Source organism: Rhinoderma darwinii, chromosome 1 (assembly GCF_050947455.1).
Source record: "Rhinoderma darwinii isolate aRhiDar2 chromosome 1, aRhiDar2.hap1, whole genome shotgun sequence".
Lineage (NCBI taxonomy): Eukaryota > Metazoa > Chordata > Amphibia > Anura > Rhinodermatidae > Rhinoderma > Rhinoderma darwinii.
In genome coordinates this window covers 67,120,039-67,140,237 of record NC_134687.1, presented here as the reverse complement: position 1 = coordinate 67,140,237, position 20,199 = coordinate 67,120,039, and the positions used below count along the sequence as shown (strand labels likewise).

General features: G+C 38.8%; 1 protein-coding gene across 8 annotated transcripts in view; it reads left to right on the top strand.

Moving 5' to 3' along the window:
- Positions 1-20,199, top strand: part of ATP8A1 (ATPase phospholipid transporting 8A1) — a 219,830-nt gene that overhangs the window by 68,510 nt on the left and 131,121 nt on the right. For 3 of the 8 annotated variants that reach the window (XM_075859460.1, XM_075859464.1, XM_075859449.1), the window contains exons 6-10: positions 169-214; positions 4,398-4,438; positions 15,900-15,973; positions 17,729-17,798; positions 18,789-18,916. In XM_075859460.1, coding sequence (XP_075715575.1) covers positions 169-214; positions 4,398-4,438; positions 15,900-15,973; positions 17,729-17,798; positions 18,789-18,916 — 359 coding nt within the window. Of the gene's footprint in view, positions 1-168; positions 215-4,397; positions 4,439-14,917; positions 15,002-15,899; positions 15,974-17,728; positions 17,799-18,788; positions 18,917-20,199 lie in introns of all 8 variants that reach the window. The other 5 variants (XM_075859471.1, XM_075859455.1, XM_075859477.1 and 2 more) reach the window with 3 other exon arrangements.

The following is a 20,199-nucleotide window of genomic DNA, read 5'->3' as shown; positions in this document are numbered from 1 at the left end:
TGCTTCGAAGGTAGTCCTGTAGTTTACAGATTTATTGCCCGTACATATTGCATTACATGGCTGTAGTTGTAACCCTTGATGCAAAAAATAATGCTTTATTATCAGGTCTTTGCGTGCATCATTTTTACTAGTATCATCAATATTAATAATGTTTTTGTTTTGTTACAGAAACGGCACAAAGCTGACAATTTTGTGAACAAGAAAATTACACAAGGTAAAGTAACGGTTCTGTAGTATTTGCCTCCATTCAGTTGGATCAATTCTGCATAGTTACATAGTTTGTACGGTTGAAAAAAGACACATGTCCATCAAGTTCACCCAAGGGATGGGAAAAGGGAAGGTAAAAATTGTACCCGGGTTATGGGGCCGGTCTTGTGACCAGATCATGACGTACGTACTTTAGCTGGTTTCATTTTCAAGAGAAGAATTTCCTGGCATACAGCATGAGTATGTTTTTATGAAGACGCAATGTTCCCTGAAGCTTACTAAGGGTATCCTAATCCAACCTCATCCTCCCTGTACACAAACACAGCCGCTTCCTTCATAGAAATAGAGGAGTTGTTAATGAGATTTACAGAAAAACTGCTGTATTCTGGTGTCATTTACTACACGGTAATCTTTGGATTATCAGATAAATGTTTGCTCTAGTGTTTTACGGTCATATTGGCATGTTCACTTTAGGGGTACCTCCTTTCCTGCGATTCAGTTTTGCCAACGTTTCAGGACTTTTGGTCCGTTCCATACTTTCAATACACAGATGCTAGTATTGTTGGCGTAGCTGACATGCTAGGTGTCACTATAGTTTATATACTTTGTTGTTGCAGTACGTTGGTAACCATGGTAACTGACTACAAGCCAGCTCTGTGTAGTCTGATCCTGCAGTCATACTCCCTTCCGTTTGTCTTCTACTTCTTGCTAATATATTTTTTTATTAGGTTTGCAGGAAGTACGGAACAGATAGAGGGTACAAATGCAGGATCAGACTACACGGGGTTTGTTTATAGCCTGTTGCCATGAAGATACATAGGTCTGCATTTGAGCTGTATACCCTATGCTTAAATGCTATGTACACCTTGGTAACCATAGGAAAATGTAATTAAGACTATATGCAAAGTTGTTTCATTTCTTAATGTTAAAAAAAAAATAGCTTTATTGAGGAATGAAACATGTGAAAGTGTACCTCGCGTACAACTAAAAACCACAGTGCTCACAGGTTAATGACAAAAATTAAGTCCAAAATACAGATGAAGTCTTAATATATCCTGTTCCACCTAATATATGATAATGACTTAATAAAAACAAAACAAACCATAATATAAATTCTGGCATTGTGTTGGGATAAAGTCATAGTTCGCATTGAGCATAACAACTGCGAGCGGTGATGTACAGCATTTCCCCCATACTTTCCAGAACTTCTGAGGGCAACCGTGTTTTTTAAATACAATATTTTTGTATGTTATAACATTAGTCACGTTTTCCATTGGGGCACGGAGGGTGGTCTGTCTCCCATCAATTTCAACGCAACTGATTTCCTCCCCAGTGAAAGGGTGCCTCGTAAAAAAAAAATATATGAATGTGTAGGTGAACGTAGCTATTAACCCCTAGACATACAAAATACGTATATCTACGTTCCAGCTGCTGATGCCCCAATGGATTAGCCTATCCTCCTGTAGTGAGGGGAGCGGAAATAATTAGGTCCCTGTCACAAAAAATGGCTAAGCTCAAAGTAAGCGCTGTGTTTAGCACTTGGACCCAAATGCAGGGCCCCTTCCTTCCGTTGTTTTCATGGCCGTGATGTTGCAATGACTTAATGGGCCTCTAAACTGTCACATAGGGGAGAGTACGGTCTGTGTCCTCCCATCATTCCGCTGTATGCAAATCACTGCTATTGGTGGTCTAGTGACCAGCAGGCATTAGATCACTATTATCTGTGATCTGCATGCAGAGAAATGGTGGGATAACACACATCATCTTATCCCAGCTTCCTCCATCCCCAGTGGGAAAAAAGTTCAAAAAAAGCAATAAAAACTATTCTACAAACCATAAAAAAATAATCCTATGAAAAAAAGCATAAATCTAACTCCTCCCCCAACCCACCTAACCCACCAGGGACCATCCTCTGTGACATGGACGTATTTTGCATGGACGTCATAGACCCATTTAATAATGTGTCCATATTACATGATATATGAAAATCACAAAAATTACCTGTCCCTTCGTATTGTCTCCCTAGCCCCACCTATCTGCTCTTATAGCTACATTTCATCTCTTTGCACACGTGCTTTGCACCCATTATCTATCCTGCGTACTATCTAAAGGCTAAAAGCCTGCTAGAAAAAAATGGAAACCTTTATGCTCGGTCGTGATAGAAATGATATACTGTAGGTTAGGCAAAGCACACATTTGTATCGTTCTATACGAGAGAGTGGGGAATATTTTGTGGCATAAATTTGTCTGTTTTTAACTAATCTTAAATTACAAAAGAAATTATGTTTCATTTTTTAGTTGTGTTTCTGGTATTCTATTAATGACCCATCTGGTCCTCAAGAAAGAAGAAAAAAAAAAGTGTGTGTGTGTGTGTGTGTGTGTGTGTGTGTGTGTGTGTGTGTGTGTACTCTTTAAAATCTGTCATTACAAAATAATTCTTTTTTTGCTCTGGCCATTAAGGCCAAATGTTTATGGCTACTATGCCTATATGGAGAACACCAGAAGAGCAGAGCCAACCAACCTACAATCCCCAAAAATAGTAATAAATAGATAAATGTTAATAATATATCATGTCTGGAAGGGAAAATAGAAAGGAGGGGGGGGGGCAGGGCTTACAAGCCCATCATAAGCATGGTGGTAGCGGTGAAGATACCCTCTTAATGCAATATTAACCTAAGAGACGGCGTCTGACACACCGAAAGTTGATTAAAAGATGAAAATTTTATTGAAACAAATAACGAAAGACACATTAAAAGTTAGAGATGATTGCCACAGTGTGAGAAGATACCAGACAATGATGCGTGCAAATTTAGAGCACAGGAAATGAAAAAAAGATGACACTATATAAGTATTGGAAGGGCAAAAGTGGACCACAAATAAGTGACACATTTTGATCATAACTAAATGCAAGGGTTCAGGCACAGCAACCAAATACACCCATATAAAAAAAAGTACACTGATGGGTGTATATATTGAGACAACAAGGGAGGCAAATAAAGCCTAAATATAAATGGCTCAAAAATAGAGCACCTTACCCATGTCCGAGTCCACACTGTCTGGCATCAGCCCCAAATGTTTATGGCTGCATGATGGTCCGTGTAGCTAATGTGCATCCTATTTGGGATGTGCGATTGAGGCCACACTTTGATTTGACTTGGTTTAATACATAGACCGTTTACCCTGTAAAATTAAATGATATTCTTATATTGTCAAACTCACTTTTACTGATCTAAATTGTTGCTCATTTATATTTAGTAGTTACTTATTACCCATTATTTCTAAAACTTTAAAGTATTTTGCAGTACCGTATAGAGAATTGATTCACTTAATGCACATCAGTCCCGTTCACAAGTGGGGGTTCACAATCTGTATCCCAGACGATACTACATACTAGGGCCAATTTCAAGAAAGACAAATTAACCCATCAGTATCCTTTTGAAATGTGGGAAAACCTAGCTAAACATGGAGAAAACACAGACTCCATACAGGAGTTGACCTGAGTCAGATTTAAACTTCTAGCCCCAGTGCGAACTAGGACCAGCAATCTATTGGGCCACTGTACCATTCACTATTAGGGTATGTTCACACGTCTTAACAAATTACGTCTGAAATTACGGAGCTGTTTTCAGGCGAAAAAAACTCCTCAATTTCAGAACTTTTTGCAAGTACTCGCGTTTTTTGCGGCATCCGTTACGGACGTAATTTGAGCTGTTTTTCAATGGAGTCAATGAAAAACTGCTCCAAAAACGTCCAAAGAAGTGTCCTGCACTTCTTTGATGCGGGAGTCTTTTTACGCGCCATCTTTTGACATCGACGCGTAAAATTACACCTCGTGTGAACAGAACATCGTAAAACCCATGGCAAGCAATGGGCAGATGTTTGCAGGCGTAATGGAGCCGTCTTTTCAGGCGTAATTCGAGGCGTAAAACGTCCGAATTACGTCTGAAAATAGGCCGTGTGAACATACGCTTAAGTGTTTTTTTTGTTTTTTTTCCCTTAGATTGTGTAAAATGTGACAATTCCTGTTTGGATTATAAGGTGGGGTTTATTTCTGGGAGCTATTTTCTTATGTCATATACTTGTGCGCTGTAACTAAATACCTGGCATTAGCTCCGTATATACCGGTTGAGTTTTATTTCTCCTCACTGCTGTTTGTCCATTTTCTGAGGATTTTGGATTTATCTTTTCAGTATTACGGAATGGAGCCTGGGAAATTGTACACTGGCAAAAGGTTTGTTTCTATTATTTTGATTATTCTAATACTGTATGTGCTACCTATTTCTATAAGGGTTCAATGTCTTTTTATTGAGCGACTTAAAACTATGACTGAAGAACACAAGGAGAACATATTTGTAGCACTGGAAATGTATTGTATGAAGAATAGAAAATGTACTGTATTTTTATAGCCCTTTCAGAATGATAGCAAGGCAGTATAATCATTGTATAAGGGATTTTCACTTGCAAGCAGCTTTGCAATTAGGTTATTTTGGTACAGCAGCACTACAAAGCAAACTGCCTAACCCGACTGTACCTGACACTACATATTGCAGTAACACAGACAATAAATTGTGTTGCACTTTGTAGCTTAAAAAATGTAATGAGATGTGACTGCAAGAGTAGCCCGTCCACAACTTTGTGTGGAATAATCTGCGGCAGTGGCGGGCTTCCATTGTTGCTGCTCCATTCCTTGCGGTAATTGCTATTGCAGGAAGACTTCCAGTTTGGGATATACGCAACAGGTGACATCATGCAGAGCAAGCGAGTCCCGCGAGAAGAGCTGTGGTTTTTTTGTAGTATTATGCACTTAGATTTTCTTGAATAAATATCGGTTTTCTGATCGCTTTAAAAAGACGGCTCTCAAAGTGAATGTATTACCAAAGCTTAGTGGTGGATGGAACTTTTTCATGACATGATGACCACGTCTATAAAAAGTCCCACCAGATGCTGCTAAATATCGTATACTGGTATATTTTACTGTGATAACCTACAAGATGCAATGAACTATCAGTATAACCCTTTTTATTGATGCAGAGAAGCTGGCTTTATGAGGTCTTGTTCTTCTCGAATGTCATGTTAGCAATGTTTATGCTCTTGCGTAGTTGGAGAGCATACAATGCTATGTTTTTTTTTGGGGGTTTTTTTGTTTGTTTTTTTACCTGTGGTAAAAAAATATCACAACCTAAATAGACTACCAATCCTTTTTATCTAATTAACGCCAGTGTCTAACAGGAACGTACGTGTATGACTGTGAGAAGGTTTTGAAGAACACTTTATTAGGCCTCATGCACACGGCCGTGCACGTAAGCACGACCTACGATTGCGGGCATGGCCGACCGTTTCTGCCCGTACAAAGTATGGGAACACGGCCCGCGAAATACGAAAAAAAAGGACATGCTCCGTAATTCCCGGCACGGTACTACGGCAGATTTTTTTAGGGTTGTGTGTGTGCATGGGGCCTTTGTATCTCTACTTGATATCTAAGTCTATGCACTCTCATCTTAGTCCTGACATTGGTGTTCTTTTCATTAAAAGGACATATCTTCAGCTGCCTTAGATGAGAGCATACACCGAGAGCGGAGTACAAAAACATTTTAACAATATCATCTTGGTTTGCTCATGTGCTATAATGAATATATATGAAGCCATATATAACAAACTTCCCATGTATCTCCATGTTAATTTCCCCTAAACTTCATTGTTGGAGAATTGTTCACTGCTAAATTCTGTTGATGTGTGACCGATTTGCTTTTATTCCATTTTCCTTATAACCTTTCTACACTAAAAAAAAAGTTCTTTCTGGAGCCTTCACACCCTGTGTTATTCCGCTGTCTTTTTGATTAGAGAAAGTCAACCTAGTTCTGGAGACGGAGTTTGTTTTTTGCGGTGATCTTGGCACAATGTTTAATGCCTACTTCCAGAACTAAATTTTAGGGTGTTGCTTATTGTGTCCACATATGAATAGAGTTGCATTTTGAGGTTACCCTTTTTGCCCGTAGGTCTTGGTGATGCTGGTGCATTTAGAGCAATAGATAAAGCCTTCTTCATACTTCGATGTCCAACTGACTAATTCATTTGGTATGTAGAAGAATTGTGATGTCTCGATGCTCCGGTTTAGGGGCTGTATAGTGGACTCGCATAGCGCAGACTTGCTTAACTCTTTAGAGTCTTGCCGTTTTGATTCGTCCATTTATTTATGTAAAATGTGTGCCTATGCACTGATATGCATTTGGATCATTCATGGTGGAAAGCTGGAAACAATTTAACACATTTTACTTGTTTAAATGGAACCAGTTACAAATTCCATATTAGGAAAATGTATACAAACTATTGACATATATAGATCTGGGTGGCTACTAGTAAATTCTTTGCGGTGACCTGGCCTTGCTGTCCAACATTCGGAAGCCAGGGGTTCACGTTGTTTTTCAATGGCATCTGGGATGTATCCAAGACTGTGTGCCACAGTAGGATGGTAGGTCTGTATTTTGTCGGTGATTTGAGGCGCATTTCTGGAATCGATCCCATATTCCAGGAAATGCAGAGAATCTTGTAAATTAAAAGAATTCATTATGAGGGTGTGTTATAATGGTACAGTAACAGAGAGATTACTGTATGAATGGTTTGTTGTTCGTTTGCTATAATGGAAGTGCCAAGAGACACATTGAGCAAGAGGACGGATGGTAATGCAGTTATATTAATGGTAACATAGATAAATCTTTAATGTGTTCTTCTGAGTTCACTAACTGGAAATAATTGATATTCATTAAGACGGAGTATTGTAGCCTCTTACTTGCTTTCGCTGCTTCGTTTCACTTCTTTTTTTGTCTTTTTTTTAACAGAGAACAGCAGTGCTTATGAATAAATAACACTGAAAACGTCATTTGTTTCAGAGTTAATTAATACGTCTTGTATATTGACACTCTGATATATACACAACGCACACATCCTGCTCTCCCCGTATACTTGCTGGCATATGAATGGATTATCTATGTTTTAAAACCTTTTACAAGGATACTTTTTCATATAGTTAAATGTTTAGAGAGATTGAAGCAGAGAGATCATGACATCATTTCTCACTTAACGGAATAAAACAAATTGCAGTAGGAGGGAAGTAAAAAAAATAACAAAAACTAATAACATTTAGCCTTGAAACCAGAAAATTTCTGGCATGGAACAATCACTGTAAATTAGGGAAAATAGTAAACGGTATGCAGTTAAAGGAAATTAAGGGATGTTCTATAGGATTACCAGATTCCTCTTAAAGGGGTTGTCTGGTTTTAAAAACCCATTTTCATACAACCTATAAAGGAATTCTGAGTAAATAGAGGGTGTCCATCATTAGGGACCTCCATCGATTCACTGGGCTAGAGAGGACTCAAAGTGTTTCTCTCTGGAAGACCTGGCATATCCATTGATTTCAGTGGGCACCATGTAATACTACATTTGCCGTGTTGTGACTTTGCAGAGGAAATTCGACCTTCGCTCAATTACAAGACACCACCCATTCAAAAGGGGCTCAGTTTCTGATCTAATTCAACCCTAAGTGAAAATATTCCTGCATGTTGGTATCAGAGTGGTTCTAAAGCGAAGGTTATGTCCACATGGATTGGATTTGCTGCGCAAATTCTGCAGGAAAGGACTACACTTTCCTCCCCTGTTGCTCCCGTATCAACGCATCCCTGTTCTACCGTCTGGTCTCCGTACACCCAGCCGAACGCTAAAACCTGTGATTGGCTGCAGCCGTCATGTGACCAGCGGTCTAGTCTTTTAACCAAGAAAGAATGTTTCAAGAGTAACTAATGGCGGCTATTGCGTGCTGGTATGTCAAACTTTCCTTACAGAAGATTGTTAATTTTTCCCCGCATACCATTAGCTCATGATCATTCCGTACACTATATAAAAAAAAAAAAGTGTGGGGGGAGTTGTCCTCACCCTATTGCCCCCCCCCCTGTATATTCCAGGCCTCTCGTGATGTATTACGCTTCTTACCTCTACTCATAAGACACTAACCCTATGCTTTCTACTGCTTGCAGTTTCATACCATTGATTGATTCCTCTTTAAAGTGGACTTTTATTCATAAATAATGGATCAAGTTCTATAATAATATAACTTTACTGTTTGGAGTTTAGATTCCTTCTAGTCTGACAGCTGTTGCCTTGCATGATAACCAGTATCCTGAAGAGTTGGCAGAGGTCAAACTCTCTATTCTGCAGATGACATCGGTAGAACATGCTGCAGTGACCACTGTGAACTCAGTATGCACTGCAACACGTCCTTACAAAGAAAGATGGTCGCAAAGGACGTAAAGCTCCGCGCTCCCTTAAGGATCATACAGTATACTAGATGCTAATTTCATAGCCAAATGACCAGAACGAACTGTGTATTTATAGTCTTTGTCTCTTGTACTAAGACTGTTTATTAGCTGAACATTATTATTTTTGTACTGGCAACTTCTAAAAACAATTTCCTGCATTGCAAACTGATTGTTCTAATTACTTCTATTATAACATCTATTTCTGTATTGGATCTTTACTTACATCCGCTTAATCTGCCTGTCCTTGTCTGTACCTCCATAGGCAATATAGAGGTACCTTCCTTTATTGCCTCCGGAGTTTATCTACAATTGCCTGCTTTGACTATGTGACCTATATTATCACCTCCACGAGGCCTTTCAACTAGTTTTCCACTTTTACACCCCTTGTTCCTATATCTGTGCATAACAAGGCAGGTTTGCTGTTCAGGAGTCCGGTAAGACTGGGTGGGGACCTATTCGTAATGGCTTCCTTATCGGTCAAGACTTTCCCAGACCCAGAGATATAATAATGAAAGAAAAACTAATAAATCTGAATATAGATTTTAACATTGTTAGCTTAGAGGACCACTAAAATGGTTTCACTATTTTTCTTTGACTAGATTATGCCTTAAATCTAAAACAAAGTGCTCCTTCCGATGTCTGATACACGGTGAGAAGATCACATTTTTGGGGATGTGACCTCAGACCGTTACCTATTGTAGATGGGGTTTACTGCCTTAAAACTTTCTGAGTAAAAAATGTTGCGCATAGGCGCCGATAGAAACCTGACAGACACTTTTTTCTCTGTTTATACCAGAACCAATGACTGATGGATTTAAACGGATACTGACAGACTTTATTGACTTTAATGCGGCCCGGTGGGGTTCCACTATTTTTGTTGTAGGCTGTCCTTTTACTAGCTTTCAAAAATCCCAAAATTGCAGATGCAAACCCAAACAGAGGCTCCAAACGCGTGTGAGCGTGTCAATCTGTCATGATTGCTGTAAACAGAAGCCATGATTCTAGTGTGAACAGAGCCATTTATTGCATGGTAAATATTGAAGGAGAACAAAGGAAGAAAGTAGGACTGAGCGGCAGTACTGGACATCATTTATAGAGCGGTGCTGTTTCTGGGGACTTTTTTTAATTTGTTTATTAATCTCCTACAACCGTATTAATGGATGTAAAGCTGTTATTTGCATAGTTCATCGTTCATTTACTAATAGAAAAAGTGTACATGGGCATGCGTTTTGTTTGTCTTGGAGACCGTTTTGAAACATGAGGCCTAATGTGTATCACAAACTGGAAGCACATACACTGCTCTTTCAATCAACTTTATTAACATGAGCATGAATTTAAAGAGGCTCTGTCACCACATTATAAGTGCGCTATTTCCTACATAAGGAGATGGGCGCTATAATGTAGGTGACATTAATGCTTTTTATTTAAAAAAACAATCTATTTTCACAACGTTAGGAGCGATTTTGGTTTATGCTAATGAGTTGCTTAATGCCCAAGTGGGCGTATTTTTACTTTCGACCAAGTGGGCGTTGTACAGAGGAGTGTATGACGCTGACCAATCGGCATCATGCACTCCTCTCCATTCATTTAGACAGCAGAATCGCGTTCTTACTAGAACATGATCTGCAGCCACATACACAGCGATTCTGCTTGATTAACGTTACTGCAGTGTCCTGATAATGAATACACATGACCATCCAGCCTGGATGTCATGTGTATTCAGAATCCTGACACTTCTGAATCTTTTCTGTGAGATTTCCAGCACGGGAAACTAAATCTCGCGAGATTACGGAGATAAACGAGATTTAGTTTCCCGTGCTGGAAATCTCACAGAAAAGATTCAGACGTGTCAGGATTCTGAGTACACATGACGTCCAGGCTGGATTGTCATGTGTATTCATTATCAGGACACTGGATTAACGTTAATCAGGCAGAATCGCTGTGTATGTGGCGGCAGATCATGTTCTAGTAAGAACGCGATTCTGCTGTGTAAATGAATGGAGAGGAGTGCATGATGCCGATTGGTCAGCGTCATACACTCCTCTGTACAATGCCCACTTGGTCGAAAGTAAAAATACGCCCACTTGGGCATTAAGAAAGCTCATTAGCATAAACCAAAATCGCTCCTAACGTTGTGAAAATAGATTGTTTTTTTAAATAAAAAGCATTACTGTGACCTACATTACAGCGCCCATCTCCTTATGTAGGAGATAGGGCACTTATAATGTGGTGACAGACCCTCCTTAAGGTATTGGTTTTCAAGATTTTTTTTTCTCGCAAATAGATTCTGTAATCTCAGTGTGTTCATTGGTTTATATAAATGAGAGAATCTGACCAAGTTAAAGCCATTTTCCTGCACACTTTCTAGTCACTATGACTTTTCTATTCTTATAACACTGACTGACCTTTTTTCCTATATCCCCCCCCCCCCCCCCCCCATCAAGCAATCGGGATAAAAACTGCTCAGTCTTTGTAAAATGATCAGTTCTTTGCTGACAGAATCCCATCAAAAAGGCAACGCTGCTCTGCGACTGGAACAAGGCGATGGCGCTTAGTCACATTGAAAAAAATCCCTTCCTCAATAATGCATCAGTGTTCAGCCTTCCGCAGAACATCATAGCCTGAGGACAGGGGGACGTAATTGAGTTTTGTAACTTGAATAGATGCACAGTTTTCTCTCCTTTAAATAAAAAGCTTGCTGCTTTATTATTCTACTTGGGAGACTTGGTCTTGAAGCTTATGCTAGATAACGGTGGGGCGCTCATAAATGAGCTTTTCGAGACCTCTGCAATGTTTTAACTTTTTGTATAAAATTAGAATAAAACATCAACTAAAGTTCATATAAGTATATAGTAGCTTTTCCGTAAGCAATTCATTCAGCCCGATAGAAGAAATCCCATATCGTTTCAGATTTGTCACACGGAACAATAAAATATTACACAAAGTGAACCTGAATAAACCATTAACTGTGTTTGATTTATGACTTTCTTAGATTAAGGGTTTTAGTTTTTGCCAGAAACTGCGCTATGCCTGTGCGTGGTCTTTGTCTAGTATTGTATTTTAGCTCTCTTTATTTCATCGGGGATAAGCTGCAATACCAGGCATAACCCATGTACAGACGTGGCGCTGTTTCTGGGAAAAGAATATCAGACCCTTATTCCAAATCCTGGACATTGCATTTAAGAATTTTCAGGTGATTCGATATTCCATAGCTTAAAACTGGCCCATAGACCTCAGGTTTAAGCCGTCTGATCCGTTGGATCCACCTACAATATGAGGTATGTGGGAGCTGGTAGACCATTCCAGGATGCCTGATGAAATGTAACTGGGCAGATTTAACTTTTTTCTTTCCAATCCTATTGTCTTCCTAAAGCGCCATTGAGTCGATGTTCATTTCCACTGAAATGTCATGCATGATCAGCTCGACTAATAGAGGAATGCGAATCTTTTTGTCTAATAGGAAATGTTGTCATTATAGACTATGCATTTTGTATGACAAATTTGTAATAGTGGAGAAGGCGGAAAGGCTTTTTAATGGATTATAGAATTTTTCATGGTTTCAAAAAACTTTCATAGTTATATAGAGCATTTCCTCTAAAACATTATATACAAAAATAAATAATTTGAGTTTTCCTCTTCTGTAAAGATGTCCTACGTTTTGTAGGTGTACTGGGCTAAACAGCACATCTCAGTAGTTGAGTGATAAAGGCACATGGAATGTATCACTGAATAACTAAACGGGTTTGCCATTCGGAAACTGGAAAAGCTGGACATCAAACTATGTGGGAGCTGTAAGATTGAGTTCATACAGTAGCGGCAGCAGAAATAATCATCAAGACAACCCTTTCCGTATGCCCTTTTATGACGTCATGGAGGACCACTTGGGACCCCCCTAGTAGCAAGAGGGTGAAGCTGCTGTAAACAACGGCTGTCACTCTGGCGGACCACCGATGCACCGGTCCACTGATGTAATATATGGACAGCCATTCATTTGAATTTCAACTTCCCTGCCAATAACCGCAGATCGCCAGTGGGTTATAGAACCGGACCCGCTGTGATTAGCCGAAAGCCAGGCTGGCTTCAATATAACCAGTGGTTGTCCTGATGAAGACAACCCTTTTTGAGCTTTCCCATATGTGATCTTTTTAGAATCCAATCATGGTTTTGATATTAAAAAAACAAAAAACAAAATCCAGCCTAATGGTTGAACCATATTGGTAGACACTTAACTTTTTTTGAAACCGATATACCCAAGATATGTATGCCTGACTGGACTTGAGACAAGTTGAAGAGGTTGCCTGGTTTCAGCAAATTAATGTTATTGTTGGTACAATAAAAAATGTTGTAAGTTTTTACAATATGCTTTCTGTATTAACCCGTTAGTGACTGGCCCATCGTGTTTTTACGCCGGTCACTAACGGGCCTTATTCCGATGCCATAGACTTTTTACGTCGCGGCATCGGAATAAGTAAACAGAGCAGGGAGCTGTCAAATCTCCCTGCTCTCAGCTGCTAGAGGTAGCTGAGGGCTGGGAGCGTCCCTGCTCTGCCGTGTGAGATCGATATTAGTATCGATCTCACCTGTTTAACCCCTCAGATGCGGTGCTCAATAGCGAGCACCGCATCTGAGTGGTTTTGGAGAGAGGGAGGGAGCTCCCTCTCTCTCCCACCGACACCCGGCGATACGATCGCCGAGTGTCTGTGTCTCTAATGGCAGCCGGGGGCCTAATAAAGGCCCCCAAGTCTGCCTGTAATGAATGCCTGCTAGATCATGCCGGAGGCATGACCTAGCAGATGCCTTTCCGTTTTAAACGGACAGGCATAATACACTGCAATACAAAAGTATTGCAGTGTATTATAATAGCGATCGCAGAATCGCATATTAAAGTCCCCAAGTGGGACTAGTAAAAAAGTAAAAAAAAAAGTTTAATAAAGTTAATAAAAAAAAAAATGAAAAACCCACTTTTTCCCCTTACAAACTGCTTTACTATTAAAAAACCAAACTAAAGTAAAAAAGTTACACATATTTGGTATCGCCGCGGCCGTAACGACCCCGACTATAAAGCTATTACATTACTTAACCCGCACGGTGAACGCCGTAAAAAATGAAATGAAAAACGGCAGAAAAATTGCTGTTTTCTGTGAATCCTGACTTAAAAAAAATGTGATTAAAAAGTGATCAAAAAGTCGCATCTACTCCAAAATGGTACCAATAAAAACTACAAGTCTTCCCGCAAAAAAAAAAAGCCCTCATACAACTGCATCGGCGAAAAAATAAAAACGTTACGGCTCTTCAAATATGGAGACACAAAAACAAATAATTTTGAAAAAAAAGCGTTTTTACTGTCTAAAAGTAGTAAAACATACAAAAACTATACAAATTTGGTATCGTTGCAATCGTAACAACCCGCTGAATAAAGTTATTGTTATTTTTACTACACGGTAAACGGCGTCGATTTAGGACGCAAAAAAGTGGCGAAATTTCAGATTTTTTTCTATTCCCCCCCCCCCCAAAAAAAGTTAATAAAAGTTAATCAATAAATAATATGTATCTCAAAATGGTGCTATTAAAAAATACAACTTGTCCCGCAAAAAACAAGACCTTATACAGCTATGTCGACGCAAAAATAAAAGCGTTATAGGTCTTGGAATGCGACGATTGAAAAACGTAAAAAATAGCTTGGTCACTAAGGTCCAAAATAGGCTGGTCATTAAGGGGTTAATTCCTCATGGTTTTCAAGATCTCTGCTTATTCAGTAGGTATATTCATTCATTGTTTACTTCCAGTGGATAAAATTCTGTGCATGGTCATGTGGTGGACACACAGGTGCAGGGATCGTTACAGTAACAGTTTGTATATCAGAGCTTTGTCTTGTAACCAGCACTTGTGTGTCCATCACATGACCATGGACAGTATTTTATCCACTGGAAGTAAACAATGAATGTGCCTACTGAATAACAACAAGTAGAGATCTTGAAAATCTTAAGGAATAAATGCAGAAAGTATATTGGAAAATTGTATAACGTTTAATTATACAAAAAATAACTTTCAATTTCTGAAACCGGACAACCGCTTTAGGGATTGACATTTACAGATTGTTTTTCTTGGGGGGGGGGGGGGGGGTCTTTAAAAAAAAAAAAATATATGTAAAAAATTTTGATACAATGTCATATTATCCTGTTACATAAAACATATATAAACGTACAGCTGCACGTCAGATAGTTTATCTCTGAATTATTAGCACACAATGCATATTGCTTTATGGTTCAATGCAATAAACTCTGCTCGACCTGCTTATGCCAGTGCTTTTCACTGTTTATTAGGATGCATGTATTTTTTAGGAATATATAATGCTCTTGCTATTAACATGAATTTACAGGTTATTAACCGGTTGCCAGTTTCTTTCAGGTAAATGTTGGCGATATAATTAAAATAAATGGCACAGAGTATATACCCGCTGACATTATACTTCTCTCTTCAAGGTAGAGATGCCTACTGTTGCTAACCCTTTGAAGTCTGGTTTCTCTACTCGTAGTAATGGAGGCCAAAACAAAGGAAATAAGGATAAACTCAGTGTGGCGTGGACAAGTACTCATTAAAAAATACAATTCTAGAAGAAGAAAATAAAGATTAAATAAAAAGTTCTCCTATTGGTTTAATTCTTGCCACCGCACTGTTACAATGCCAGTTATCCAAGGTGTTTGTCATTATTTCCTTGTAATGGTAATTCCTCTCATAAACTGATGTGTTTTCAAAATCTGCTTCATAACTGGGTTAAGGTACGTGTATTCATTGTGGCCTGTTATCTGCGCACATGTAGCAGCCATATTAGCCAAATCAATATTCAGCTTATCATATAATCAAATTAACATCGAAATTCTGTAAGATTCTGACCATCTGGCACTTGTGTAACCACCAAAAATGCCTCTCCATTGGTAGTTGTTCAGCATGGATGTCAGACCCAAAACACAGGGTCTGAAGAGAACAGAATATGGGAAAGTATGTAAATAAAGAAATACTTAAAGGGATTGTCCAGGATTAGGACAGTCTTTTTTTTTTTTTTGTACCACGCCCGTCGTGCCACGCCTCTCCTGCCACGCCCCTCCTGCCACGCCCTCCTAGTGTTTCAGAACTTCACAAGTAAAGAAATTCCCTTTAAAAAAATATATCTATTTCTTCCTTTTGTCAGTGGCATCCATTGCACCTTTGCGTTTTATCATTGAGACCCAGTTAGAAACAGAAGATGGAAACATCAATTTTCATTTTATTAATATATAAATTTTATACCTAATCTTTCAATTCCTGTCTTTGTTGGTGTCTGTCTCCTTTATGTCTTCCATCGTCTCTCCATTCTGATTATGTCCATACTGGGACACATAGGTGGCTATAGGGGAGATAGTGAAAGTGACCAATGGGGAGCATCTCCCAGCTGATCTCATCAGTCTATCATCAAGGTCAGAGAACCGCCGGAGACAACCTTGTGCAAGGGGGTCCTCTTATATTTATCCATCCTGTAAACAAAAAAGATACATTACCGAGAACAATTTATATAATGTGTTCCCTGCTTCCTGTAATGAAAATTAGCAATTTATTGTCTATTAAAAAAAAAATTGCTATTTTTTCAAAATGGGGATGTTTTATTCCTCTGATATCATCTCCCAAACCAAGAATACCTACTTCTAATCCCAACTGAATATATATGCTCCTGTGCGACGATGATAATAAAAAAAATATTCAATATTTTTTTATTTTTACAAAAAAAAAAACAACAAACCCATTTATATGAAAACCAAACTGATGAATTCCAAAAATGTCAGTACAGAACCTAGAGGATCCCTTGCACAGATCCGATAACTGCATTATAACGTGTAGCATGTTCGCAGTTCAGCCTGGCACTTGGCACTGCATGTATGTAAGGCGTAGGGACTTGGCTTTCACTAATCCGCACCCGTGGGTATTTGCCGTTTTGTCTTTTTTTCCATTATGTCTTGCATTTGATGTGCTTGCACGTTTAACATTACTTTGCTAATTTGTATAATAAAAGAAAATTGGAGTTTTTTTTTGGGCATGAACCCTTATGTTTTAGGCGGCATGCAGCTAGCACACGTCATGCTCTTTTGGAATGCACGGTCAATACATGTTAGTTGTAATCTGCTTAGAATTCCCTACTACCTGCTTTATTTTAGGCTCCCTATGCACTATAGAATATGTTCACATGCGGCAAATTTGTTGAAGGGATTTCTGCAACTAAAAATCATCTCCCATTATCTGAATGGGGTTGTTTCTGTAGCATGTGCATTTATTTCTGCAAGCCCTATTCAGATAATGGGGACAGTTGCAGAAATATTTTAAACAAATCTGCCGTGTGTGAATATGCCCTTAGGATGAGTCACCCAAATATCTGTAATATGATGAAATAGTTAACCTTTTTAAGCTGCATTTAGGTGGCCGCTTTTACATGACGTATTGGTGCGATAAATTGTAGTAAGAATGAGACCATTTTGGAGCCACTTAAAATTTTATTTGGGGGAACTGCATTGTCAGCCATTCTGTATCTATTACTCGACCTGTTACGAGCTGAAGCAATATGGGAATGTCCCTGTGGCTGTCCTACAAGTGTAATAAACACATGTGTATGGTGACTATGGTAAGACCAGCTCCATAAAGCGCATTATGGCTCAGTGCAGGAGATGTATATTTAGTGCAAAGGGAGCGATCCAATCCTGTCCTTGGCTCTAAATATACGGCCTGTGCATGAAGCCATAATGAAGTTGTGGAAATCCGGCCGAATAGGTGCAAGAGAATTGCTGATGACACAATTGATTTATTTTTAAAGTGCCACGAAGGTGGATACCGATATCTCACCCAAGGAATTAGTGTTACCCACATTCATTTGTATATTGGGCACCTACCTTTTAGCTTGTCAACATTTATCTTTTTTTCCCCCTTTTATTAAATTTTTGTCAGTAATGCTGAAAACTCTTACAGAAATCCATTAAGGCAAATCTGTTTCAGCGCTTTCTGAAGTTTAGCTTATGGCCGTCTAAGCTTTTCTTTTGTCTTCTGATGCATTTTGTAAATTAGTGCTTTTTCATCTGCAATTTGCGGGAAGTGGGTTCTACTTTTAAGTAAAAAACAAAAAGGAAACTTTTTTTTAATTTTTTTTTAGCCGTGTTTTGCTCTTTATATATATTTTTATTCTATCCCAGTGAGCCACAAGCCATGTGCTACATTGAGACCTCGAACCTTGATGGGGAGACTAATCTAAAGATCCGCCAGGTATGTGATAATGATTGATAATTCTCTTTACAACAGATGAAAAATATCAAGTTAAACCTAGATTGAACACAAAATCTAAGGTTGAAAAATTATAAATCCAGATAGGGATGTCTTCCAGTTCACTGGTCTAAGTAGGTAGGGTGTGTTAAAATACACGGGGAACTATCATGATCTTGGACTTAATCGAATCAAGCTGGTATACGCAAAATACATTTTTATCAATGTGATTGAAGAAAAGCCAATTAAGGGTTATTTACTTGAACACACCATAACATTATGATTGATGGGTGTCCTACCACTGGAACCCCTACTGATTCTAATAAAATGAAGGGGAAGAAGCCATTTAGGCTTTTTTGATGCGAAATGGCGCTCCCAGCAACTCACTGTGTAGGAACTGCTACACTGCTCCATTCAAGTGAATGGGGCTGCGTTTAATTTCCTTCCATGGCGGTGCACCCAGACAACAAAAAGAGCTTTGATGGAGCATTATTACTAAACTAGCCCTGCGGCCCTTTATACTGAGGATCGTTGTAGGTGTCAGCAGTTTGATCAATTGTAATAGTGGGAATACCCCTTCAAGGGGTTTTCTGGTTGAGAAAATGAAAGCCCAAAATGTTCTAAAAAAAAATTCTCTATATACTTACCCGAAAAACACAACCGAGTGAATGGTGAGGGATTCTAAGACCAGTTCCCATGCACACAAATATTCGAGTACACCCCCCCTCCCCACCCCATTGATTCTGCTAATAATTGACAGGTCTTGCAAAGGACAGGACTTTGATTGTGGATCGCAGTGCCCCATAACTGTGGTCTGCACAATCTGGGGACTCTCGGGGACTGACGAAGAACATGTATTACAGAGTTTCTGCGCGTCGCATGCTCCTAGCTATGAACTTTATTAACACAAAATATAGAACTACTTTTAGAGGACATGTTTGTGGTCTCATACTTTTTTTTATAACACCCATATTTCCTTTTTATTGTTTCCAGGGTCTTTCCCTGACAGCAGACATGAAGGACATTGACACCTTGATGAGCTTATCTGGGAGAATCGAATGTGAAAGCCCCAACCGGCATCTGTATGATTTCAATGGAAACATCAGGCTTGATGGCCAAGGGTACGTATCCTGTCACTTGTGGTCATTATTAACTCTTTCTATATTGTTAAAATGTAAAGAGAATTGTAGAAGGCATTGTATTTAAAACAGTTTTTTATTAACCTTCTGCTGTTAACAAGTTAAAATGTATTATGAACCTCAAAACCACATTATGAATAAGGTTTGATTGGATTTTATTAGATATAGAAAACACTGTACATTAAGTGACTGTAATCTAAAAAGTCCTATAAATAAGTTCTATGTAACACAGTTCACTGTTTGCAGAGATCATATCTGTAAAGTAGTACAATAGTGTTTGATGGTGTACATTAGTTATGCAGTTAGGTTGCTGGTCAAATATCCTTATCCTATGAATACAATTTTTCCCTGGTCATGTGATGAACACACAGGCACTCTTACCTGGCCTCCCTGTGCCCGATATGAATGGAGTGGTACTGTGCATGTTCGACCACCGCGCCATTCATTTTCTATGGGGCTGCCGGAGATAGCCGAGCTTTATCTCTGGAGCCTCTGTTGAATGCTCTTGTAACCGGTGTGGAAACTAGAATATTTCAGGATTTTGTTCTATGTGGGTCGTCACAAAAAAACCCCCCAAACATTTAAAAATAAATAAAACCTGATCTTAATAATACCTAATTTTATACTGATACATTACCTAATATAGAAAACTTTCCTGGCTATTTTTGCTATGCCATGTAGATGGTAGGGTTATTTGCTGTAAACCACATGAATCCATGTATTTTATTGCCTTGTGTCAATAGTCTGCACCTATCCGGCCCCAACTGCCTAAAATGTCCTTCTGCTCGATCTAAACTAGCCACTAAGTTTGTGTGTATATATGTATGTGTATAGATATGGCAAATATAAATAATTTATTTTTCATGAGGATATAAGGGCTGTTTGCGTAAAACTATATAACTGCCCCCTTTATATTTTAATGGGGTTGGCATTGTTGTCTACACAGGTCATGACACAAAGCTTGTGCAGGTGATCCATTCTTATCCTGGGCTTCTTTATAGGTTAAGTCAAACATGCATGCTTACCGGTTTGTCAGTTATTTCCAAAGATTAATTTCAAATTAAAATGAAATGTTTTTCAGTCTGTGATGTCATGTTGGTGACATGAATAAGTCATTATTATTTAGACAAGATATAGGTCAGGGCTTCTCAACGTTTTTCTACTAACGACTCACCTTCCAGAATATGGTGATGCCTGGACCTCACCTAGGGATAAAGTCCATGTCCAAATTTTGATGGTAAGCTAGAAAACGCGGCTTATGTTCA